This window comes from Propithecus coquereli, unplaced genomic scaffold, assembly GCF_000956105.1.
Source record: "Propithecus coquereli isolate 6110/MARCELLA unplaced genomic scaffold, Pcoq_1.0 Scaffold142, whole genome shotgun sequence".
In the NCBI taxonomy this organism is placed as follows: domain Eukaryota; kingdom Metazoa; phylum Chordata; class Mammalia; order Primates; family Indriidae; genus Propithecus; species Propithecus coquereli.
The window spans coordinates 1,582,813-1,609,191 of record NW_012138525.1 but is presented as its reverse complement, the minus strand read 5'-3'; the positions used below and the strand labels follow the sequence as shown (position 1 = coordinate 1,609,191).

Genomic DNA, 26,379 nt, shown 5'->3' with positions numbered 1-26,379 from the left:
CCCTGCATCTTGGAATTGGGACCAGGTCTTGGAAGTGTGTCAGGGCAAAGGCCACCCAGAGGACTCTGGGGTCATGTGACATTGTTCTCTGGGGTGGGGGCATCTTGGCCAGCTGACCACTAGATCGTTTCCTCTGAGGAAGGCCATAGTATTCAGCTCCCCAGCCTTGAGGGTGAGCCCCGCCCCCTGTAGGAAGCCCGGATTCTGGGCGAGCGGGCGAGATGCTGTCTGCAGCAGTGCACTCCGACCTCTCTCTGTTCATTGCTACTGCCATGCAGCCTCCTAGTCCCCCCAGTGCAATCGGGCAGGCTGTGTTGTGAGACCAGAGGGTGCCAAGCCCTGAGCTGGCACTTTATAGAGGCAGGTTTGATGGCAGCTCAGAGGGGGTTCATGAAAGAGGGAGGTGGGGGTCAGGCTGGCGTAGACCGTGCAGCCAGACCTCTCCAGTTCCATTGCTACATGCCAGGCCACAGGCACAGGCTAAGGCGGGGAAAGAAAGATGTCAGGCATTGTCATTTGAGTCCCTGGTTAGAGAAGGAGGGGTCCTAGAGCCACAGAGTATTTCAGTACTCAAGTAATGTTAGCAAGAACAAAATAATAGCCGCCATCACTGTGTGAGTGTGCTGTGTGTCGTCCCGTGAGTCTGTGCTGTGGAAAGGAGGAGTGCTAAGGTGTGGGCTCTGGACCAGCGACGTACCGAGTTTCCGTGGTCATCTGTAAAATGGGCACTCTGATAGCACACACTCGTTGGAAGGAGTTAGTGGTTTAGTTAATACAGGTGAAGTGTTCAAACTAGGATCTGGCACAGAGCATGTGCCCTGTCCATGTTAGCTGTTGTCATTCTCGTCATATAGATGGGGAAACTGAGGCAGCGGGGTGAAGGCCTTTGGCCAAGGTCATACACCAGGAAGTGGTGAAACTGTGATTCAAGTGTACAGTGTCTGGCTCCAGAGTCACTGAGTGAAACTGCCTCTCGAGCGGCGCCTTCCCGCTGTGGCATTTGGTGGCCTGTCCCTGGCAGGGCCAGGCAGAGCGGGGCAGTGGGGCAGCTGGGCTTTGGGAGTGGACAGGAGGAACTCAGGGTCATCCTTGGGGCAGCTAGTGCGTCTGAGTGTCCCTGGGGAGCCTCCAGGTCCTGGGTTTATGGTGGGACTGGCCTGGCATCCGCTCCCCGGGCTCCTGAGGGCCCGATCCCATGGGGCAGCTTCTGTCACATCACAGAGCAGTCAGCCTGAGAGGGTAGGTTCCCACTGTCAGTGGTGACAGGGCCGTCACTGAGGGTGGTGACTGCGCTGGGCCTGCTGGGGAGGGGAGGAGGAGGCAGCATGGAGCCAGCAGCTGGGACTGTGTCGTCTCGGGGGCCCCCCTGCGCTGGGGACCGGCTCGGGTGGAGGCCAGGGGGCTGGTCCCTGAAAGTCAGGGGTAAGGCAGGGGGTGGGGGACAGTGCTGAGTCTGCACCTCAGCTCTCGGGAGGGCTTTTCTACACACCCCCTGGGCGGAGTCAACCTCTGCGTCTCACATTATAGTCCCGACGGCATTTTTTTTTCCTTAAATATTCATCATTGCCTTAATGTGCTGGCGGGAGCAGTTAAATCATAATTCATAGGACCAGCTCAGGTCAAGGGCTTGAGGGATGGAGATGACCATCACATGTAAGTCCGAGGCCCTCTCCTGGCCAAGGCTGGTTCAGGATGTCCTTGGCCCTGGACCTCTGCCCTGCCCCCACCCGCATACGGAGAACCCAGCGCACCTGGCAGCTGCTGGGGGAGGTGGTCGCCCCTCCCAGTCCTGATGCCGGTGAGCCTGAGCCCAGGTGGCTGTCCTTGAGCCCTGGGGTCTGGAAGGAGCTCTGTTCCCCACCCCATCCCCGCTCCTCTCCTGGGAGGACAGGCGCAGAGGGCAGAGGAGGGAGGATAGCGTCTCCGAGATCTCCCACACGGGTGAGTCCTCAGCGTCTCGCCACCTGTTTGATGGACTTAAATATTTCATCACAGGCTGCCACCAGCCTCTGCCTTTGATTACAAATGTGCGGCCGGTGAGGGTGGGGACACTGCCTCGGCAGGCGGAGGGCAGCCTTTTGGGGGGCTGGCTTTTGCGTGGGGGATCACTTCCAGAAAGATCTGGATTCCAACCCTGATGCCACCATTTATTGTGACTTGCCCTGGGCGTGTCCTAGGTGTGTCTCATTTAATCACCTCTAGGGTGCTCTGAGGTGGGTCCTATTCTAATCCCATTGTAGGGATTAGGAAGGGTTGCCTAAATCCTGCCAAGGTCACCCAGTTTAAAGGCAGGCGAGGAACTCGTCTGTGGCCAGGGCTTGTGCTTTTCCACCAGGCGGCCAGGCCTCCCCTCTCTCAGCTACTGACCTCCCGAGCCTCAGTGTCTTCCTCTGTCAAGCAGAGAAAATACCGTGGGAGTGTCATGGTGCTGGTGGGATGGTGCAGCCCAGCCGTGCGTGCCCTGGGTACACGCTGGCGTGTAGTAGGTACTCAGCGTGCAGGGATCGGCTTGTGACCGTTGTTATTACTCCCTGGCTTCTCTTCTTCCCCGGAGTTCTTTGCCTCTCTCCAGCCTTGAGGACGCCACGCCTTGTGTTTCGAGTGTGCGGGCAGCAGGTGGAGGGTGCTCTGGGAGTGCCAATCCTCCAGCCACAGCAGGTGGTGCTGACCAGCCACCAGGGGGCGCCCCAATGGCGGCCAGAAGGGCCCGCTGCCCCCCAGTCATGCAGTGTCCAGTGGGTCCCTGCTCCCTTGTGTCCCTCCTGCAGCAGCGGCTGGGAGGGAGCAGCGCCAACCACAATATGAGCCCTGCAGTTCTCCTAGGGTACGAGAGGGGCTGAGGGGCAGGCCCCTCTCTCCCAGGCTTCCTGTCCTTCAGCAAGGCCGCCTGAGAACTGAATTGTAAATTCCAGCCTGGCGAGGAAGGGGAGGAGGATGAAAGGCAAGACAAATGAATAAATAAAAACCTATTGGCTCTAAATGCACAATGAGAATTAATAGGGATGAGCTCTCAACCGAGGATTCTTGGGCAAGGGCAAAATTTCGATGAGGGCTGCAGGAGAAGAGAGGCAACCCCCCATCCGCAGTTCCCGGGGACCGTCCCTGGAGGCCAGTCTGGGGAGGCTGCAGGCCAAGGACAGGAGGGACAGGCAATGGGCAAAGGCTTCTCAACCCCTTGCAGGGCAGCTGCAGCCCCCAGGACCCCTTATGGATGGGGAGGGGTCCCAGGGTGCTCTGCAAGACAGGGCTCCCGCCAGCTGCCTGTGCTACCTGTGAAAGGAAGGGGAGCCCTTTCTTTGTGGAGACAAAAGCTGACCAGCTGCGACTCAGGAGCGAGATGGAGAAGCAGAACGGCTGAGAGAGCTGCTGCCCAGGCAGGTGGTGTTTAGAGCAGTCCCACAGCCTTGCTACCCGAATCGTGCTCCTTGGACCGGCAGCATCGGCCTACCTTGTGAGGAGTGCACAATCCCAGGCCCACCCAAGACCTGCTGGGCCGGAATCTGCACTTTAGTGAGAAACCCAGGCGACCGGGATTCACGCAGGTCTGGTCCCTGGGGATAGATGAGGCCTGTTGTTGATGGAGGTGCGGGAGGCCTGCGGTTCCCACGGGACCTTGCAGGTTAAGGGGTGGGGGAGAAAGGAGAAGAGAGCAGGAAGGGCGCGGGGTGTCCTGGGAATGAGGGAATAGAGCCGGGAGCTGAGATTCCTAAATGCTGGCCTCGCTGGCCAAGGTGGGGGCCTGTGCTCCACTCGCATGACCTGGCGGAAGGCTCCAGAGAGAGGCCGCACCACATCCTGGCAAGAGCTACAGGCCTGGAGTCTGAAGCCCTGGGCTCACATCCCAGCATTGTCACCCGTGGGCCTGGTGATCTGGGGCAAGTTGTTCAAATTCTCCAAGCCTCAATTTCCCCATCTGTAAAAAGGGATATGATCATGACTACCTTGCCCACCTTGCTGACTTCCTGGCAGAAGGAAATGCCCCTCTCGAAATCTCTGGACATGCGTAGCTAAGAGTGTAAGTTCTGTTCTAGTGTGAGGCTTGAATATTAAAGTTTATCCAATCTTGATGGGCTTGTTCTTCCACTGGAGAGTCTGTCCCGTCAGTCTTGTGATGTCTGTTTTAACAGCGTGGATTCTCTAACTTCAGACGTTTGCTTCTCCTTGGACTGTGAGCTCCTCCAAGGCAGGGCCACGGCACGCGTGTTTGCAGCCCCACACCTCCCCCTTGGCTCAGTGGGTGCCCAGCGAGCGGTTACTGAACGAAGGGGCAGGTGGGAGGACGGATGGTGAGATCCTGGAAGGCTTCCTGGAGGAGAAGGGATGGGGGCTGAGTCTTGAAGGGAGAACTGGGGTTTTGAGGACAGTGGGGGCACCGGAAGCCCGTGCTGCTCTCCCCTGCAGTCCCTGCTCTGAGGGATTTGCAATCACATCAAGCCGGGAGGTTTGCACAGTTCTGTCCTTACGTCAGTCGCAAGTGACTTTGGCGCCTGAGCTGCACCCAGCCCTTGGTTAAAGCCACTCAATCTCTTGAAACGCCCGAGGCAGGGCAGCCCAGGACGAGAACAGTTCTACGAGATGACATCTTGTTGCGCAGCGAAGTCTCCTTCCTGGGGTACACAACGAGAAGATGGGACGGTGCTGCCGCCTAGGGCCAGGCCCGCGGGTGAGACCCTTGCCTCTGACTTTCATTAAGGGGACGGGGTTGGGTCCAAACACCCCACGGAGGGCGGCAGGCAGTGCAGTCTGAGTGCAGCGGGGAGTGAAAGGGCCTGGAGGGGACGTCTTCCCAGGGAGTGTCACGGACTCAGAGATTCTAGACTTTTCTGGTTTACACGTCCCCACCTTTTCCCGCGTCATCTTCCTCTGCATTTGCAACCCAGATCTTTAATGTATTTCCCCTTTTCTCCTTCAATGCGTGTATTATCACAAGCCGCCTCCAGTCCCCTGTGCGACAAGGCAGGCAGTGGACAGACGGATAGGCAGGCAGGGGACAGACGATAGGCAGGCAGTGGACAGACGGATAGGCAGGCAGGGGACAGACGATAGGCAGGCAGTGGACAGACGGATAGGCAGGCAGGGGACAGACGATAGACAGGCAATGGACAGACGATAGGCAGGCAGGCCGCCGTGCACTGCGGATGGACGGATGGCCGGGAACTTGGGCTTTGGGATGGGGCAGATGGGGCGGGGGCGTCGTGCTTATCTCCGCCTCTCTGGGCTGCGAGACTTGAGATAAGACCCTGGTGACTCTGAGCCTTGGTCTTCTCATCTGAAAGCTGGGACGATACTAGACACACCAAAAAGGAAGTTTATACAAATAGGAGGAGGCAGGCGCGTAAAGCCCTCAGCTGGGTGCCTGGCACAGTGAATGCTCAAAAAATGGGTTTTTTTGTTTTGTTTTGTTTTCATTCTAGAGTTTAGCTTAGGGGAGGAAAGGAACGAAAGTAGATACTAACAGACAGAAGATGACCCTGTAGGCCACGCGTGCGGCCAGGGCTACGTGCAGGGCGCTCGGAGGTGGGGCCTTGGGAAGGGACGGGAGGAATGTCGCCCGGACACGGAGGAGGCTGCGGGTGACGTGCAGGGAGAGTGTGCGGACAACAGAGAGGGGACGGGCCGCTCCACCTGCTCACCTCCTCGAAGCCCCCGTGGCCTGTGAGCAGGGCTGTCACTGGTGTCACTGTGCCATTTGGCAGGGGACTGTTCTGAAGCCCCCCAAGGTCCACCGAATGGCGGGCCTGGGATCTGGCCTCCCTCTGTCTGGCTTCTCAGCACGCTCCGGGGTTAGGGGGGATTAGGTCTCGGGCTCTGGAGGAGGGAGAGGGGCAGGAGGGCAGATGAGGGGCAGCGCTGGGAGCCCATACCATGGAAGTCCTGGGCTGCGGGGCTGCCCCGGAGCTCACCAGGCTGGACGCACCAGGCCTCACCTCCCTCCCACCGCGCAGCCCATGGCCACGGCCACCTGCCTTGGACCTGGCCAGGGCCCTGTGACCCACACGGATGCCACTCTCCTTCCTGGAGGGGGCAGGGTAAAGAGTGAGAAACGGCAGATGATGCAGAAACGAGTTCTGTTCGGCTTTGGGTTGCAGGATCTGATTTGTTTTTCATCAGCAGCAGATTTGCTTAAATATATGAAAATGTGTTTCTAATTCCCAGAGCACACACCAACTGCTGGAGCGGGCGGGGAGGGGGCAGTATGTAAGAGCAGAATGAATGCTGGGGGGAGCCGGGGAGTTCTAGGCCCCTCGGCTGCTAGGAGACCAGGGCCACACCCCTTAGCCTCAGCTTCCCCAACTGCACAACAGCGGGGTTTGGCTAGAGTTCATTCAACGTTCCTGGGTGATTGCCAGGTACGTTCTGGGAGTTTGGGGGAAATCTAGATTGGTTACAGACAAAATGGGAGTCTCCAATGCAGACAGAGGGGTTCCAAATGTGTACCCTGGGCCTGGCACAGCACTAAGCATTTTTTAAAAAGATTTTCAAAAATCTTTTTAATTGAGGTGAAATTCACATAATATAAAATTAACCAGTTAAGAAAATGTTTTAGGCCAGGCGCAGTGGCTCACACCTGTAATCCCAGCATTTTGGAGGCTGGAGTGGAGAGGATTGCTTGAGGCCAAGAGTTTGAGATTAGTCTGGGCAATATAGCAAGACCCTGTCTCTACAAAAAATTTAAAAATTAGCAGGGCTTAGTGGTGCATGCCTGCAGTCCCAGCTACTCGGGAGGCCGAAGCAGGAGCATTGCTTGAGCTCAGGAGTTCGAGGCTGCAGTGAGCTATGATCACACCACTGCACTCCAGGCTAAGTGACAAAGTGAGACCCTGTCTCAAAAAAAAAAGTTTTATTATGGTAAAAGATATCTAGCATAAAGTTTGCCTTTTTAGCTATGTTAAAGTGTACAGTGCAGTGGCATTTAGTGCATTCTCAGTGTTGTGCAGCCACCACCTCCGTCTAGTTCCGAGACATTTTCATCACCCCGTGGGGAAACCCCGGACCCATGAAGCAGCCACCTCCCCTCCCCCGCCCCCCAGCCCCTGCCGACCACTGGTCTACTTTGTGGATCTACCTATTCTAGGCGTTTCACACAAAGGGAGTCATAGAATTTGCGAGGTTTGCGAGGGCCTCCTTTCGTTAGTATCCCATTGTCAGGGCTCATCCGTGTGCAGCGTGTGTCAGCCCTTTAACCCTTTTATGGCTGAGTAATATTCCGTCGTGTGGCTAGACCACGTTTTGTTATGCAGCCGTCGATCGATGGACATTCGGGCTGTTTTCATTTTGGCTATTATGCGAAATGCTGCTGTGAACATTTGAGTGCCAGTTTTTGCACGGGCACGTGTTTCCATTTCTCTCGGGTATTGCCTGGGAGTGGAGTTTCTGGGTCACGCGGTAATTCTACGTTTAACTTTTTGGGGAACTCCAACTGGTTTCCGCAGAGGCTGCGCCATGTTACGTTCCCACCAGCAACGCACGGGGGTTCCGGCGTCTCCACAGCCTGGCCACACTGGTGTTTCCCGCTTCTGTTTTCCGTGGTGGCCAACCTGGTGGTGTGAAGCGGCGTCTCGCTGTGGTCTTGAGCCTCCTGATGGCCAGTGACGCTGAGTGGCTTCTGCGCCAACTGACCACCGGGATGCTTTCTTTGGAGAGATGTAGGCTCAAGTCCTTTGCCCGTTATTCAATTAGGTTGTCTTTGTCTTTGAGTTGTACGTGTTCTTCAGGTATTTGGGATACTAGACGCTTATCAGGTATATATTTGAAAATATTTCCCCTCATTCTGTGGGTTTCTTTTCCTTTGATGCACAAGCATTTTGAATTTTAGTAAAGTCCAGTGTATGTATTTTTCCTTTTGTTGCTTGTGCTTTTGGTGCCATATCTGAGAAACCATCGCAAAATCCAAGGTCACGCGTGTGTACCCCTATGTTTTCTTTTAAGACTTTCATAGTTTTAACTCTTATGTTTAGGTCTTTGATCCATCTCGAGTTGACGTGATGTATATATGGTGTGAGGGAAGGGTCCACCTCATTCTGCGTGTGGACATCCCGTTCCCCAGCACCATCTGTTCCCCCACTAAGTGTTCTCAGCAAATGAGTCAAAAATCAGTTGACTACAGATACATGTGTTTATTTCTGGGCTTTCAAATCTACTCCTTTGAAGCACTGAGCATTCTACGTGCAGTACTTCACCAAACCCTCCTAAATATCCTGTGTGGTAAAAACTACTATTATCCTTTCATGCCCATTTTATAGATGAGGAAACTGAGACTGCAATAGTGAGTGGTGAAGTCAAGGCTCGAACTCAGATCCCAGTCATTTAATGACTATGCCTCAGTGAGGCCTGAGGAGGCGGAAAGCCCCAACCCCTGTCATTTCCTTCTGGGGAAACTGAGGCTCAGAGGGCGGAGTGACCTTGGAGGCTCCGCTGTAGGCCATGGGCTCTCCCAAAACAGGGGACTGGGGGCCTGGGGACCAGAGCCTTCCACACCAGGTCTCCATCTACCCACTCACACCCTGGATTTGACCTCATGGTGGCATCTGGTGGGGGGACGGAGGGTGCCTGCCTGGAAGCCACCTGCAGCCGATGGGTGCTGGAGCTGCCCCTCCGGGGTCGGTGAGGTTGCCGCATCTGCTTTCCAGACTGCTTGGGTGAGCTCTCACTTGTGTGCCACCATTGGTGACTCAGGCACGGCAGGCTCTCCTGGGCCCTAAGGGGACCAAACCACCCCCCACACCAGCCCACCTACAAGCCGTGGTCTCCCTGTGGTGGCAGCGCCACGGAAGGTGGACAGAAAGGACGTTCTGTGGCAGCTGGGCAAGGCTGGGGTGAGGCAGGACAGGATGGTGGTGGGAACATGAGCGATCACTGCAAAGTCGGCTTATCCTGTGGCATCAGGCCGGGGCTGTGTGCTGGTCAGCTGGGAGCTCCGTGAAGTGAGGCCCGGGGAACACACTCTGCCACGTGCTGCTGCTTCCCCAGGCCCCACGTCGCGGGGATTCAGCGCCGGGCGCTGTGCAGAGCACTCAATGTGCGCAGCTTTTCACGTGCTCTCTGCAAGACCGAGCCACGTAGCAGTGGAGATGAGGAAAGAGAGGCTCAGAGAGGTGGAGAGACTTACCCAAGTTTGCACAGCCAAAGCCAGGGTCTGTCTCCAGGGCTTGCCCTCTGTCCTGCCTCTCCTTGCTCTGTGACACTGCAGTCTGAACGGCCATGCTGAAATGGGGAGCTCGAGGGGGCCGGAATCTCACTGAATCTCACTGGGCAGCCACAGAGGGGTCCCCTCACCTCTCAGGGTCTCGTTGCTAGGAGGGAATTGGAATTGAACACCCCTGTTTATGGGTCCCCCAGATCTAAACAACCTGGGGGGTTCTAGGACCGTGCCTGCTGTGTGAAGGGACTAGGGCCATCTCCAGGGATCTGGCATTCTTCGCCCCTGCACAGTTTGTCTTGGGTCCCTCAGGGACTGTTTGGCCTCCTCGGCCCCTCGTTCCACCTCCCTCCTGCTGCCCAAGTCATTTGTCCACTTGACTCCAAGAGTCGGCCAGGGAAATAAAAGGAAATGAAGCATGGCTGGGCACGTCCCCTCATAGCAGAAGTCTGCTGCGGGTAAAAGGTGAGAGGAGACCATCGAGAGAAGAGCCGTGGGTGGTCCCGCCCGCTCCCCCAGCCGCGCAGGGCCCCCTCTGCTGCCAGCCTGCAGAGCCTGACCGTGTCCTTTAGGGGATAGCACGTTCTTGGAGCATCCCCTCCCTCCGGGGGATCAAGAGGAGGCGAAAGCAGGTGGCAGCAGGAGGAGAAGAGTGCTGTTCAGACGGCACCTTGTCTCTGCCCGTCTCACCCCGGGCGCCCTCTGAAACCTTTGCCCACAGTTCTGGGGCTGGCGCTGCGCTGGGGACTGGGCTCCCCTTGGTATTGGCTGCCAGGTGCTGGGTGACCTCGGGCAAGCCCTCTCCCCTCTTTGGGGTGTAGATTTCCTGCCTGCACGAGGAGGGGGTCTGCACGCCAACCTCAAGCCCCACTGTGCCCCGGAGTCTGCCTCTGGAGAGGGAGACGGAGGGAGCCGGAGAAGAGCAGTGGCCTCCTGGCACCCAGGAAGACCGGAGGGGTGGGTGGGGGGAAGAAAGGCAGGAGACCACCCCACAAGCCCCAAGCGGGAGCACCTAACTTGCAGGGCTCACAGCCCTCTTGGGAATCCATGGTGTTCCTCCTAGAACAATGCACGTGCACATGCGTGTGCAAATGCTGGTGCACATGCGTGCGTGCACACACACACTTACATGGTTGCAGACACGTGCAGGGACTTCCCCGGATCGCCCTGAGGCCACCTGTGGACCCCTTTGGTCAGCCACTGGCCTGGGGGCTCCTAACCTCTGGACAACCAGGGCTTGTTATCTCATAACTGGCAGGTCCTGCTGAGGACTTTCTTGATTCTACATCCTTCCCCTGGTCAGAGCAGCAGCAGCGGGCACGTATTGAGTGTCTAACGTATGTCAAGCACTTAACCTGAGCTAGTTCACTGAAACCTCACAGAAGACTTATGGGAGAGCTTATGTGTATACGTGTTTTGAATATGAGGAATCTGAGGTTCAGAGAAGTTAAGCCACTTGGCCCAAGGTCACACAGCTTCTAAGCAGAGGAGCCTGGCACCTCTGGCCTGGGCTGTGTAGACCCAGTCTAACCAGGCTGCTCGGCTGACAGGAGTCGCTCTGAGCGTCTCAGAGGCGCCTGATAGATGGAGGCGGCCGTCATCTGTGTGTGCGTGCGTGCAGCCCTGTGTGCTGGGGGAGCATACTGTCCCTGTCAGCCTCTCCTCCCCCGGCACCCTGGCAGCCTGGCGGGGAGGGCTGGGGAGGCTGCCGGGCGTTTCCCGCCCCCTGCACTTTGAGACATGGTGGAGTCTGCTAATCCACTTACTTGATAATTCACTCACCGCGTGTCTGTTTGGCAGCGCGCGCTCCCACGCACCAGCTCCGGGGAAGGCGAGATGGCTCTGCCTGGGGGAACCCGATCTGTGTTTCTGGGGAAGGAGTGGGGAAAAAATACACCCAACAATGGACAATAATGGACCTAAAAATAGAGGATGGAGGGCGCAGCGGGACAGGGGGAGCGTGGCATCTGCCAAGGGCTCCAGGCCTGTCTGCCCGGTGGGGCAGCCCTCCCTGCCTGCCTGGTTCCCCAGGGTTGGCAGCCGCTCCGCCTGGAAGGGAGGGCGGGAAGTGGGGCGGCGGGGGTGGGGGGACCTGGAAGCTGGGTTGTCCTCTTGCCTGCTGCTCACTCTGAGGGGGCAGACTGTCCCATTGGGGGTCCTCGAGGCAGCAGCTCTTGGGGAGCCGCACTAGCCTGGCGCCTGGGAGCTGCCCCAGTCTGCCGTGGCAGTGTGGGTGCCTCCGGGCAAGCCTGCGTGAGGGCTGCCGCCTTGGTCAGGGGTGTCTCCACGGCAGGAAAGAGGGGCTTCAGATTCTGTGGTTCTCTCCTCCACCTCCTGACTCGGGGGTAGTCTTCTCGAAGGCCCCAAGCCCCAGTGGGCGGCTGTGACCCCAGAAAGACCAGAGAAGGCCGGACGCGGCTGCCCTCCCTGCACTTGAGCGGTTCTCAGCTGGGCCGCATCGGATTCGCCTGGGAGCGTTTCACGCCCCCACATGCAGGCTACACCCCAGACTTGACAGCAGACTCTCTGGGGTGAGCCCGGCTTCAGGATTTATGAAAACTCCCCAGGTGGCCCCAGCACCAAGCCAAGTTCGAGAACTGCTGACAGAAGTCTTTCCCGGAACGCCCTGGGTCCCTTCCGGCCTAAGCATCTGGGTTTTGAACTCAAAGACCAGAGAGAAGAGCATTCCCTGGTCTGCCTTGGCTCCCAGAGGCCTCCCTCGTCCCTGAGCTGCAGGTGCTCCATCCTCGCGCTGACTTCCTGGGCGTGAGGGGTGCCTGCTCCCAGTCTTGGGGGGAGGCCATCCGGAGTCGCTCACCCTTGGTCCCCAGGTTCTCACCCTGTCTTCCTGGAAGGAGGCTGGCTGGCCAGAGCCAAGCCTTCTCTGGAGCTGCTAAATGTCAGGCTGCCCATCTGGCTCCCCCCACCCCTAGGCCCCCCCAGCCTCCCCTCTGGCCTTGTCTCCTGTGCTCCCCACCAAGCTCCTGGCTCAGCCATGTGCATTAACCCCTCGCTCCCCGCAGGGGTTTGCGTGTCCGGCCTGGCCCTTTGCTCAGTGCCTCTATCCAGGGCATCCTCCTCCCAGCCTGGACGACTCTGTCTCCACCCATCCTTACCCGCCTCCCCGTCTTTCTGAGCCCAGCTGAAATGCCCCCCACCTCCCTTGGGGAGCCTTCCCAGATCCCATCCAGGGCTTGTCACCTGTGCCACTCATGGTGACCAAGCCACAGGTGACTTTTCCCATGGTCACAGCAGAGACGTCAAAGTTCCCGTAAGATTCCCGTAAGGGGTCAAAGTGCCCAGGTTCCTAGGAGTGTGACCTTGAGCAAGTGCCTGGCCTCTGGGGGCCTCAGCCCTCTCACCTGTAGAGTGGGGACACGGTAATAGCAGGACCGACGTCACAGTGTGGGTGCCCTTCTTGGATCACCCGTACCAGCCTCTCAAAGCCGGCCACGCCTCTGAGTCGCCTGCAGGGGGTTTGCGCTGGTTGGTTGGCTGGTTGGTTGATTTGCTTTCAGTCTGGAGCAGCATTTCAGCCTTGGAGCCCAGGACTGTTGTCACACCCCTCCCGCCCCCCAAGTATTTCGATGGGGGGCTGAGCTCCTTCTCTGGGGTTACTCTGAACACAAAGGATATGCAGAAGCAGTCGATGCATGAGTGAATGAGTAAGTCAATGAAGCCTGCCCAGCCCAGCCTCACCACCCCACCCCACCAACGGCTTCGTCCGCAGAGTGGGGCACCTGTCAGGTGTGCCCAAGTGGGACCAGGAGTGGGGCAGCCCAGGCGCTGCTTTGCTCTTTCCTGTGCCCTGCTGCCTCTCGGCTCCGCAGAGAGGAGCAAGAGGAGACCCTGGACAGTCTGTGGCCTTCGCATGGGCGGGCCCCATTCGCATGGGCAGTGCCTGCCTGTCTGGGCACGGCGTCCACTCCTCAGACCTTCTGGGGGCCCAGAGAGGCGACCCGCTGAGGAGGGCGAGTCACTCTGCAAACCTCGATCAGGCTCCGTGCAGGTGCACTCTGCCCTTGCCTTCCCGGAGCACACAGCGGGGAGGGGACACAGGTGATTAACCAGAGACGTCACTAAGGAACGTTGTGATCCGGGGCTGCGCCTGGGGGGGGGTGCGCACAGTGGCCAGAGACATCTTCCCTGGGGAAGAGGTGTTGAAGCGGACACCCCGAAAGGCTGGAGGGGGAGCCCCCCACAGGGTGCCCACCTGAAAGCTCAGGGTGGAGTGGGAGTGGGTGCTCGGAAGGAGGAGAGAACAAAGTGGGAGAGACGCAGGAGGGAGGCAGGAGCCGCAGGGAGGGCAGAGCCGGGTTTGGGCTCCTCTGCAGGGGAGGACCGAGGACGGGCTGTGCTTGGCAGGTGGCGTCAGGCGGCAGCAGGGCTGTGGGGAGGGGTAGGTGGGACCCAACCCAGGGAGGGCAGAGTGACCGTTAGGGGACAACACTGCTGGGGAACAAGCTGCACCCTCACCCCGCTGGGACCCTCTCCTTGCAGCTGGCGTCTCCCCTGCCCGTCCCAGGGCCCCTGGCAGGACCCAGCTGAGGCCCTGTTGGTCTGCTCTTGAGCAAGAAAGCGCAGGGCGGCACTCACAGAGGGGGACAGGGGTGGGAAGAGGCCCAGGGAGCAGGAGCTGCAGCCCGGCCTGCCCCTCACCCCACCCGGCCTGAATGCTCCCAGCCACTTTTTTCCTCTGTGATAAAATATTCATGTCAGCAGAGTGGGCCCTCTTTGGGAAGGCTGCCTGTGTCTAGCTTATGCTTTTCACAAGCTTTTAAAGAGCAGGACGCTTTTCCTACTCTCTAAGCATTTTCTAAGTCCTGAATCAATAATGCACTTTACCGGGCTTCGAGCAGCTTTCTGCCTCCGTACCCTCCCCCACCTGCCCCACTCTCCCGCCTCCCTGGTCCTCTCTCCCTCTCTCTCCTCTCTTTTGTCCTTCCATCCCTCCTTCTTTCCTTTCATTTACTTTTTAAACAAGTATTAAATGAAAGTGTTGAGCTGTTTGGGTGGTGGAGGGTGGGCAGGAAGGGGAGGCCTGAGAGGCTGGGGCGCAAGCGCCTGGGTGAACAGGTTGAGCCTGTGTGCAGGGGGAGGAGGGGACGAGGGGAGGAGGGGGAGGAGGAGGGGAGGAGCTGGCTGAGCGCTCCAGCTGGCCCTGGTGGAAAAGCCTTTGAGGTTCGCTGAGCTCCTGGGGTGGGGGAGGAGGAGGGCTTGGCTAACCCAGCCTCCCTCTCTCCTTTTTCTAATCAATTAGAAAATGTTTATGGAGGTGTAACCGGAGAAAACAGGGAAGGGGCCGAAACAAAGGAATGTGTGAGTCGAGCCCCAAAATACATCCCCGAGCTCTGTAAGGAGGGCGCAGTCCAGGTTGGCCCGTCTGCCCCGCATGGTGATGAAACCCCAGTCGTCACTGGTCAAAGAGCTGTGTAGACGGGGAGCCGGCCCTCGTCTGGGACAGGTGCGGCGTCTGGGAGGCTGTGTGGCCGGGAGGGCTGGAGCGCGTCACTCATCCGCGCCAGGCGCTCTTCAGCTGGGATAGAATTCCCCACTCCGAACATTCCTGGAAATCTGGCTGTGGGAAGAATCCACATATGCCCAGGACAAAGCAGAAGGTTTCTTCTTCTTTTAAATAATACAATTTTAAGTTCCTGGCAAGATTAACCCTGGTGTAGCCAGAGCTGCGGCAGGCCCCGCCCCCACCCCTGTGGCTGGCCGTCTGGAGGAGGACAGCGCGTCCTGGCAAGCAGCGGGCCCACGCAGCGCCTGGCATTTCCTTCCTGCCACTCTGGCCGCGGCTTCCCAGCAGACCCTCTTTGGGCAGCACGGCCAGCGGGCACCCGGATGCCCCCAGGTCCTCTGAGGGACTCACTGGCTGCTCTGTCTGGAGGTGGGGCTAGTGGGGACCAGGTGGGGATGAGGAAGACTGAGGAGCCGGAACAGCCTCCCCAGGGCAGACCGAGACCTCAGCTGCCCACCACCTCCATGCCGTCCTGCCTGGGTGGGACGACCCTCAGAGCCGTCGCTGAGGTCCTTGCTCAGTTTGGAAATGCGTGTCAGATAGCGCCACGTGCAAATAACCATCAGGGAGTGTGGTGCAAAGGTGGGCAGGACCCTGGCTCTCCCAGAGTCACAGAAGGTTCTGGAGGGAGCAATACCGCGGGCAGGGTTGAAATGAAAGGTCTGAGTGCTCCCTTTCCTCCCAAACAATGCGGGGCACTGGGGCAGAGGGTGGGGCTGCTCCGCGTGGCTGAGGAGCTGAGATGCGTTTTCTTGAGTTTCACTCTGGCCAGGTCAGGTTCCAGAGGTGGCTGAGGCTCTGGGTCCAAGGTGGACCTTTGTCCAGGAGACGGCTTCTGTGGCTGGCCTGGAGGAGGAGTGGGGGGCAGTCATTGTGGCTCCCAGAGGCTCCCTGCTGGGAGGAACCAGCCCTGAGTCCCCTGCGTCCCCAGGCAGGCACCTGGAGTAGGCTCACTGGCCTTCCCTGTCCCCAGGCAGGCACCTGGAGTAGGCTCACTGGCCTTCCCTGCCGAGTAGTTGCTCAGTTGCTCGGGGCAGGAAGGAAAATTGCTCCAATGAGAAAAACTAAACAGAAAAGCCTCCCTGGCCAGCTGCAGCTCCAGCCCTGAAGAGCCAGGTCAGTTTCCGCTGATTCATGAGCAGGGAGGGTGACCTTGCCGTCGTCCAGGCCTTTTGCTGGGACTGAAAAGAGAAGAAGCCTGTGGGCGGGGAAGGAGTTGGATGTGGAGAGAGCCAGAGGGACAGGGATCGATGAAACCGCAGAAGGAGAATGAGAGAGGGAGGGAGGACGGGGTGGGGGGAGAGAGCGTGAGTGTGACTGAGGGAGGGAGAAGAGTCAGAGACCGCCAGGGCAGCTAGAATTAGAATCAGCTCCGAAGAGAATCTCCGTTTCCGCTTTGTTAATAATTTATCCTCACTGCAACTTTTCTTACCAATAAATAGGAAATAATTTGTTAGGGAGAATTCCCTGGGCACCCCGGCTTTCTCCCTGGAGTCGGGGAAGGAGGGCGTGTCTCTGCGCCCTTCCTCCTCCCGGGCAGCCTGGGGACTGAGGGACATACAGAACTCAAGACTTTAGGATGTCAGGGTCAGGGGGGCCCACTCCCACTCAGTCATTTCAAGAATGGGGGAACTGAGGCACACATAGAGCCAGGCCTGGACCGAGGTCACACATGGTGTTAGGGGAAATCCCTCAGTCCCAGTTCCATGACCCCATGGGTCGGGGCACTTACTGTTGATTCGCCTGCCTGCTCCGGCTAGAAGAGTCCCCCCAAAGTTCCAGAAGCCATGTCCACGGTGGAGGGTGCGGCTGTCTCTCTGCCTCTCCCGGCCTCCCCAACCTCTGCTCCTCCCTCCGTCCTGTTTTGTAAGGACAGAGCTGGTGCCGCCCTGGCCCCGGCCTCGGCACCCATACCCAGGGCCCTCCTGGGCAGCCTCCCGCCTCCCTCCTTGGACGGCAGCTGCCTCCAGCCCCAGTGAGGTTGACGGGGCTGGGGATGAGACAGGTTCAGTTGGCAGCTCAGCAGACAGGTTCGAAAAAATCTGTCAGCTGCTAAACTGTGCCTGCCCACACGCCTGGGTGGCAGAGAGATGCGCTGTCTGCCTCCCGGTGGAGCCCGAGTCTGCGGAGAGCCGCACAGGCTGGGGGCGGCGGCGTCCTTTCCCGTTTGGGTGAAGGGCACAGTTTCCCGACTTGTCTCGGAGCCCGGGCTCAGGGGGCCACTCCCCGGCTTCTTGTCCCACCTGGGCTATTGAGGACCCTGGTGACCTTGGGGAGCTGTAAATAAAGGGGGTCCCATCCGCCGGGATCTCTGCGAGCATCCGATGGGATGGTGCCCGCGGAACGCTCGGCGCAGGCCCGGCGTGGAAGGCGTGCTCCACAAAGGGCGGGTCTTGCCGTTTGCTGGAGTCGCCACTTGGGTGACGGTCCTGGATGTTGTCCCCACACCCATCTTCTGTGAGCCGGAGACACCCAAGGTGCTTGCCATGTGGCACCTGGTGTCATTCTTACAACAACCCTGTGAAATCACTGTTATCAACCTCATTGAATTTTCTTTCATTCCACAAAGAGTTCTCGAATTCCCGGGGAGTGCTGAGGGCTGTGGGGACAGAGGTGGACAAGTGGTGGCCCTTGTGAAGCCTCCCCTCCTTGAGACGCCGAGCTTGCAGGGGTGGGGGAGAAATAGCTTTTCCTCATCCGTCCTATGTTTGTGGCTGAGACCCCTGAACAGTAGACAGATTAACAAGAGAAAAGCGTAGAGATGGATTTACCGTAAGCGTTATGGGACACAGGAGCCTTCGTGAGGAACGAAGACCCAAAGAAACGGGTAAACATCCGTGTTCTCTGTGCTGGCTGATTCTGAAGTAGACAGTCACGGGGAGCATGATTGGCTAAGAAAAGTGTGATCGTGCAGAACGAATGGGGAACACGCAAGGCCTGCGTGTCAGACTCTCCTCTGTGACCCTGCGTCCTCGGAGACGAGGGTGTCGTTTCCCTCAGGCACAGGGAGGGCCCCTCTCAAATGAGGGTCTGACTGCTTCGGGGAGAGGGTCACAGAGTGACCTTCCTGCTTCTGCAGTTTTCTCAAATTCCTTCGGCTTAAAATGTTTTGGGGGCAGCTGGTCCTGAGCCGAATCGGGCTGCAGAAGCTGAGTGACTCGCCCAAGCTCACGGCTAGCAGGTGGCTGAGCCAGGACTGTGCCCCCTCGTCCGGCCGAGAGCCGCAGAGCCCAGCCTGCTGTGCCCTGTGTGCTGCTGTGCAGGTCACCAAAGCCGCCGACAGTCACGTGCGACCACTGCGAGATTTTGTCCCAGCTGGGGTCTGGGATTCGAGGCCAGTCCGCAACTGACCCCCATTGTCTCATCCTCTTCCTCAGACTCCTTTCAGGTCCAGTGATGGCTCCTCCATGGCTCCCTGCTCAGGGGCCTGGAGGTTCAAATGCTGGGCTTCCCACGGGCACAGTCACCACCGTCCCCGCTAGCAGTTCACTTTCCCATTCAGTTATGTGTTTTGCCTGCAGCTTGTCTACGGTGTTTACAACCTGGCCTCTGACTCCCACTGTACCCTTTGCACAGAAAATAACATAAAAGCAAAAGCATTTAAGAGCCCGTCACAAGGTTTGAAAAGCGTGGCATAAAATGGTTTTCTCCGTAGACCATTTCATGCCCGGTGTCTCCTGCTCCGTGTCCGTGTAGGAGACTCGTGTCCTCCCACTTCTCTGGTGCTGTTGGTCCAGGCTGGCTGCCTTCCCCCGCCCCGCACCCCAGCCTTCGCCCTCCAGCCCAGCCTTTCAGGCGACTTGCCTGTGTGTGTCTAGAGAGATAGGAGAGCCACTGACATCGTGGGCTCGGTTTCCCCAAGACTCCCCCCAGGTTGGGTCCCATGGAGGCCGGGGCAGGCGATGTGGGGCCGGTACACACTCTGCTTCTCATCTGTGAAATGGAGCCAGCAGCAGCACCCACCGCCCTGGGGATGTGACGTGACCGGCGCAGCCCAGGCGCGTGGCTGGCACTCGGTGAGTGTTGTGATCTTCGCGCTCCTCTGAGTCAGCAGTCCCCAAGGGGGTCCGTGCCATGCAGTTCGCAGCTTTCCTGTGAACCAGCCTGGTGGTCTCAGCCTCACCTCTTCCTCCTTTGGAAGGTTGCAGGGAGTGTCCCTGTGCAGCTGCTGCTGAATGATAAATAATCGCCACCGTCGGAGACATTTTCTGGGTGTTCCAGATACTGCGAGATGTACACTGTATCACGTGACGCTGGCTGAGAAAATAGAGGCTCAGAGAAGTAAAGTGACTTTGTCAAGGTCACAAAGCCTCAGAACATAGAGCCGAGATGGAACTCAGGGCTTTCAGACCCAAGCTGGCTTCCTTCACTGCCCAGACTCACATGGGGTTTCTAACTAGGGATATGGGGCTCCAGGAACCCCTTGAAATTGCATGGAAAATGTAATGTGTTATTGCACTTTTCTGGAGAAAATTCCAAGGCTTTTAGTCAGGGGTATGATTTTTTTTTCTTGTAATATTCATGAAATGTTTAAAGAAATAATTCCTGCTTTCAGTAATATCAAAGGTGGGCTTTGGTGCCATCCTAAGAGGTTCGAAGTGTGCCTTAAACATTCCCAACCGGGCACAGTGGGAGGCCTAGCACTCTGGGAGGCTGAAGCGGGAGGATCGCTTGAGGTCAGGAGTTCGAGACCAGCCTGAACAAGAGCGAGACTCCGTCTCTACTAAAAATAGGAAAAATTAGTCAGGCACCATGGTGGCAGGCACCTGTAGTCCCAGCTACTTGGGAGGCTGAGGCAGGAGGATGGCTTGAGCCCAGGAGTCTGAGGTTGCGGTGAGCTTTAACCATGCCACTGCACTCCAGCCTGGGTGACAGAGCGAGACTCTGTCTCAAAAAAAAAAAAAAATTCCGAACTTTTCTCCCTGTGTTAGGCCACTTTGCTTTGACTATTGTTTTCACTATTAATCTGCTTTCCTGGAGGTGGGTGGAAATGTGCAGACCCCAAAGGCGGCAAACGCTCGCCCTTGGAGGACCAAATCCGGCCTCTCCCCTCCTTCACACGCGCTGTCATCAGCTGTCGGAGCAGCACTCGGGTCGGGCGAGTGGGCTTCCAACCCCCCGCTCGCTCCTTGGAACTCCCCGCAGCGCGAAGAGAAGGAAGGCAAGGCCGTGAGCAAAGGCTGCGTTTGGGAAGGAAACAGAGGGTCGGTTCTGCGTGGACGGTGCCTTCAGCAGGGCACGCGCTCTGCGCGCTAACCCGTGAAACGCACCTCTGTGGTCTCGGTCCTGGGTGGGAGGGCAGCGGAAGGAGCAGAATGGGGTGGGGGGAGAGAGGGGGGGAGATTTTGTTGTGGCCGGGTCTGGGGTTTTTTTTTTTGTTCTTTGTTTTTTTTGCGGCTCTCCAGCGGGGGCGGGTGTTGTATATACGGGGTGTTTTTTTTTTTTTTGTGCCTCTGTTTTTCGTGGGTGTGGCGGGGGGCGGCGGGCCCTGCGGGTCAGGGCAGCACGGCGGCGACGCAGCAGCGTGGCGCCCCGTCTCCTGGCAGAGCCGGCTGTGTCAGTCTTCCCGGTGACAGGCTGGGCGCAGGTCGGGGCTTTGAGGGATACTATGTGGCCCCCCCTACCCCGTGGAGACCACCAGGAGGCTGGGAAGGGTGGGGCACGAAAGGCAGGGGGACAAAGAGGGACCTGGGAAAGGGTGAGGTGTGGGTGACTCACAGCAGTTGGGGGTGGACAGGAATAATATCAACACTCAGTATGAGATATAGTATTGATATAATTGTCGTATATTAATAGCTATTAATACTTAATATGATAATAACTGTAATTTAGTGAGCAATTACCGAGGCCCCGGGCACTATCTGGAGGCTTCGCTGCACTGTCCAGATAAGCTCGGCGTCCGCTCGGGCTCGGAGGCTGAGTCCGGGAGGGAGGGCTTCCCGGAGGGAGCACGGGGAGGACTCCGAAAGCCAGGAGGAGGGAGAGTGGCTGAAGGAGCACAGGCTCCGAGCGATGGGGGCGGCAGCCTGGGAAAGGCGCAGCTTCGGCGCTGGGTGGGTGGGAGCTTCCCAGGTGGGCCGTGCAGCCCAGTGCCACCTGCTGCCGCGTGCTGAGAGTCCAGCTCGTGGGGGCAGGGAGGGCCCAGAGAGCCTCTGGGGAAGTCATCAAACACGCACAACTCGGCGCCTCCCCTCTGGGCTGTTCCTCCCGCCCTGTAGCCCCCTGCTCACCTGGGATGCGCCGTGTCTTACTTTGCTCGGCCGCCATGAAGACACCACAGACTGGGGGCTGACGCGGCAGATGCTCATTGTCTCACAGTCCCGGAGGCCGGAGATGCAGAGCATCTTGTTGGCAGGTTGGTTTCTCCTGAGGCCGCTCTCCCTGGCTTGCAGACGCCGCCTGCCCCGAGCCTTCGAGTGGCCTCTTCCCCGTGCGCGCGTGCCCTGGCGTCTCTCCGCCTGTCTTGATCTCCTCTTCTAGGGACGCCAGGCACATTGGCGCAGGGCTCATCCTGAGGGCTTCATTTAACCTTAATCACCTCTTTAAAGACCCTGTACCCAAATACAGTCGCATTTTGAGGTCCTGGGGTTAGAGCTTCAACATAGGAATTTGGGGGGATGCAATTCAGCCCCTAACGAGGCCCAGGACTGAGGGGGGGTGATTGCTGGGCTGGGGGTGGGGGGAACAAGCCTGGATGCGGACAGTCCTCTGCCCCGGCGAGCCCTTCGGGCATGTGCTCCCGGCACTCCTCCCCAGTGGCACGGCCGAGCCCATGCCACCCCCGGACTCAGCCTGCTACCCTCTCTAGCCACTGAGCCACCCCCACAGGTCTCTCGGCCCCTCCCCGTTCAGGCCACAGCACAGGAGAGGGAGTGACTTGCCCAGAGTCACCCAACCAGAGCGAGAGAAACCTTAGACCCCCACAGGGCGAACCAGGTCCCCCACCTGCCACTGCACGTGTGAACGCGCCAGCAGGCAGGGGCAGGCTTGTCCTCAGAAGTACCGCCGGAGCCAGCCCTGCCCTGCCCTGGGCCTCGGTTTCCCCATCTGCTTAATAAGGCATGGGGCTCTCTAGTGACCCCCTTCCACCCTGGGTCCCGTGAAGCAGCAGGGCCAGGCCAGGTGGAGGGGACAGTGGCACCCCAGGGGACAGAGCTATTTTGGTCAGGAAGGGCTCTGCCCACTGAGGAGCCCTGGGCAGTCTGGGGACGTGTCCTCCACCACAGAGGATCAAAGCCCCAGCCTGGGGCCAGCTGCAGTGACGCCCGCCTGGCGGGGGCAGCGGGAGGCGGCGCGGCCCCTCGGAAGGCAGCGCGTCCACTCCCCCGGGGGGCCGAACAGCTCATTTGAGAGCGAGAGGTTTTAACTCAGATCCAAGCCGTTTTGTCTCTGAGCAAACCAGACGCCTGAAATATTCATCAAAAAGGGCTGTGAGTGGTCTGGGGCGCTGTGAGGTTGTTAGTGACAGTGCTTTTGGTGTTTTGTTTTTAATTAGTAGACTTTATGCTTTAGAGCAGTTTTAGATTTACAGAAAATTGAGCAGATAGTACAGAGTGCCACCACTGCCCGCCCCCTTTGCAAGCCTCTTCTATTTCAACATCTTGCACGAGTGTGGGACATTTGTTACGTGTGATGAACCAATACTGGGGCGTCGTCATTAACTGAAGTCTGTAGTTTATAGGAAGGTTCGTTCGCTCTTGGGGTCGTGTGCGTCTGTGGGTTTTGACGTGTGCGTGAAATCGTGCCTCCGCCGTTGCGGTATCACACAGAGTAGCGTCACTGCCCCCACATGCTCTGCCCCGAGCAGCCACTCTATTAGTGACATTTCCAGGTCTCTGGGGTGAGTTCACTCCGCGGACCAGACACGGGGAAGGGATTTGATCTGCCACAGAGGGGAAGCCACAGCTGGAACCTGCCGGGCGGGGCAGCGGGGCCAGCTTCCGGGAGGACTCGAGAATAGCGAGGCCTCTGCGGCCAGACGCACCTGACAGGCAGGGTGGGTGGGTGCGGGCCAGCGAGGGGTGGTGCCCTGCGGTCCCCAGCCAGTGCCCCTCCGGCCCGTTTCTATGAACAGTACTTCTCGCACCAGTGTGTGGGGTTTTCCCAGCCGGTTCTCCAGCTGTCTGGACACCAACTGGGTGTCCAGCGATTCAGTCCAATTCGGCCACTAACTGACCAGAGGCAGCGTCAGACCCCACAGGGGCAGGGCTCAGTCCTGGGGGACTGCCCCCTCCTCGACTGCACGTCCGGAGCCTCCTGTACGTCTGACCAACAGGCTATAAATAGGGGGTTTCCTCAGCACCCCTCAGGTTTGAGAATTTGCTAGAACAGCTCACAGCACTCAGGAAGGTACTTGACTTAGGTTTACCAGTTCAGCTAAACAGAAGCGCTGCACAGGGCAAGGTATGGGGTGGGGCTTGGAGCTTCCAGGCGCCCTTTGAGCACTCGACGTGTTCGCCACGCCTAATGGTATCTTGTAAAGGGTTGGGAAGGCATCTTGGTGTAGGACACGTTTAAAGAGTCAAGAACGTGAGTGGGAATTTTTGAGGCAGATAGAGGGTGGGAGGGCACATCCAGGAGAGGGAATGCCATCTGCAAAGGCTCAGAGGCATGGACAAGCGGGGCTTGAAGGACGGGAGTGCTCGGCTGGGAGGCCCAGGAATGGTGCCACCACTTGTTGGGGGCAGGTCAGGGTCAATGTGTTGAAGAGTTAGGAATTCATCCTCCAGGCAGTGGGGAGCCATGGAGGACTCTGGAGCAGGGGACTAGCACCACCCTTCTTGGGCGTCTGTATTTAGAGTAGGAACAAGCATGTGTTTTCTCGCGAAACCATAGAGTTGCCTGTGGCTTTATGCCCTTTGGGGAAATGGGTACAAATGACCCGCCTGGTGCCTGGACACAGGAGCACCGACTCCGTGACGGCTGAGCGGATGTCTGGTGCGCGGGCAGGGGCCAGGCTGGGCGGAGGCTTCGCTTCGCTGGCCGGCCTGAGCAGCCGGCACCCACCCTTCCCTTCTCCTCTCCCCGCTGCAGGAGAATCCCTACCTGTGCAGCAACGAGTGCGACGCCTCCAACCCGGACCTGGCCCACCCGCCCCGGCTCATGTTTGACAAGGAGGACGAGGGACTGGCCACCTACTGGCAGAGCATCACGTGGAGCCGCTACCCAAGCCCGCTGGAAGCCAACATCACCCTGTCGTGGAACAAGAGCGTGGAGCTGACGGACGACGTGGTCATGACCTTCGAGTATGGCCGGCCCACGGTCATGGTCCTCGAGAAGTCCCTGGACAACGGGCGCACGTGGCAGCCCTACCAGTTCTACGCCGAGGACTGCATGGAGGCCTTCGGCATGTCTGCCCGCCGGGCCCGCGACATGTCATCCTCCAGCGCCCACCGGGTGCTCTGCACGGAGGAGTACTCGCGCTGGGCAGGCTCCAAGAAGGAGAAGCACGTGCGCTTCGAGGTGCGGGACCGCTTCGCCATCTTCGCCGGCCCGGATCTGCGCAACATGGACAACCTGTACACGCGGCTGGAGAGCGCCAAGGGCCTCAAGGAGTTCTTCACCCTCACCGACCTGCGCATGCGGCTGCTGCGCCCGGCCCTGGGCGGCACCTACGTGCAGCGGGAGAACCTCTACAAGTACTTCTACGCCATTTCCAACATCGAGGTCATTGGCAGGTAAGGCCTGGTGCGGGCCCTGGGGATGTCACCTGGTACCTGGCGTGTTACCTAGTCGCTGGGACGTCACGTGGTACCTGTCTGGGACGGTACCCGCTTCCTGGGACGTCACCTGGTGTTCCATCTAAGGGACGGTCACGATGGCTGGGGCTGCACAGACAAGATGCCTGGGCTTTTCCACGGGGGGAGGTGCACGTGTGGATGACAAACGTCCTCCGTAGGGCCCGGCGGGTCTGGATGGCAGGAGCGGAGCCCGCCAGTGCGGGCAGGGCTGGGATAGCGCCTGGCGCCCGTGTGCGGGAGCCGCTGGAGCTGTTCACTGACTCAGTGGGTGTCAGGGCCCTCAGGACCACCTCAGCTCAGTGATTGACCGGAAACACTCACAGAACTCGGCGAAGCCGTAGCGCTCGCAGTTACGGTTTGTTACGATGGAAGGACGCAGATTAAAGTCAGCAGCAGGAGAAGGTGCCCCGGGCAGGCCCAGGAGAACCAGGTGCAGCTCTGGCTGTCCTCTCCCGGCAGGGCCACGCAGGCTGCATTTAGTTCTCCAGCATCAGTGTCGGACGGCACACGGGGAGAATCAGCGGCCGGGGCACTTGCCCGAGGCTTGGCGTCCGGGTTTTTACCGGGAGTTGACGGCTGGGCGTGGTGGGCCACCATGGCTGGCCTCGTCTCCGTCTCCAGAGGCTGAGCTGATGCTGCGTGGCCAAGGCCCCACCACAAGTCACATCGTTAGCGTGGACTCTGGTGTGGCCCAAGACCCCCAGGCAAACAGGGACACTTATCAGATGGGACAGTCGCAGGGCTTGTGGGGTTAGAGGTCACCTGCCAGGAGCTGGGCTGGGTCAGACCTTCCTTTGGAGCGTGCAGGGTGCGGACGACCCAGACTTCCGAGGTAACCCGCAGTTCTGGAGAAGGACGAGGTTAGAAGACATGTCAGGGGAGGGAAAGGAGAGTGTCAGAGGAGGTGAAAGCAGCCCTAATTCCCAGGAGCTGTGCAGACTGTGGACGGGTAAGTGGTTCCACGCGCCATTTGTCTGTTTGGCAGATAAGGTGCTGGTCTGTGGGGCGAGGACGTCACCCCCGAACCCTCCGTGGCAGGGGGTGGTGACGGTCATGCCTCTCTCGCTGCATCGGGCTGAGGGTCGAATGAGTAAAGGTGACAAAGCCCTCAGAACAGTGCCCAGCACATAGTATGTGCAAAAAAAGAAGTTGAATAAAATAAAAACCGGACAAAACAATGGAGTGAGAGGGCTGGGGCAGGCTGAGGGAGGACGGCATTGAGAGCGAGGTGTGGGGCATGATCGAGGCCAGGAGCACAACTGAGGCAGACGCGGGCAGGGGCTGCACGGGGACCCACTGGGCGATGCTCTGTGGGCGTGTCCACTGCAGGCTCTAAGCGCTGCCCGAGTGTGTCATTCCTGACGCGTGGAAAAAGCAATTTGCTGCGTGGCATGTGTAGCATCATCCTGTTTTGGTGCAGTGTATGATACGCCTGTGCTTACGATTTCTGTATCTTAAAGAGACGTTGGAGAGAAGTTTGGGCAGGCACAGGAGAAATGTCACGGGCGCCTGCCGAGCGGGGTTGGGAGGGGCCCGTGTGGTGCTTTTGCTTTCAGCTTATGTTTGCGTTTTATTTTACTTTGACAACGTGCAAGGCAAGGGGTTTGCGAAGTGGAAGTCAGGTTCAAGGCTGGCAGACAGGCGTGAAGCAGGTGCATGCACAGGGGCCTGTGGTCCTGACACCATGGTCGCCGGCCCTCCCCTAATTGAGACAGGATGTTTAAAATCAGGAATGCTCTGGAAAGCACCCCCTATGTGGGCACTGCTACGGAAGCTGAGAGTCCAGGCTTTTGTCCTCTGTTTGTCTCTGTGACCTCCGCCCTCGGGAGATAGTTGTCTGCTTGGTACAAGACACCCCTGAGCCCCACAGTCCCACTGGGCTTAGCAGCTCGGGGCTGGGAACCAGGTCCCCAGGACTTCCGCTGATGGCGGCCTGTTTTCTGACCTGCACTGGCTGTGGCAGGGGGACCCTCATG

At 58.7% G+C, this 26,379-nt stretch overlaps 1 protein-coding gene across 1 annotated transcript in view; it reads left to right on the top strand.

The window, feature by feature from the left end:
- NTNG2 (netrin G2) overlaps positions 1-26,379 on the top strand; it is a 60,307-nt gene that overhangs the window by 360 nt on the left and 33,568 nt on the right. The window contains exon 2 of the mRNA XM_012639643.1: positions 23,697-24,340. Within this exon, the coding sequence (XP_012495097.1) occupies positions 23,697-24,340 (644 nt within the window). The remainder of the gene's footprint in view (positions 1-23,696; positions 24,341-26,379) is intronic.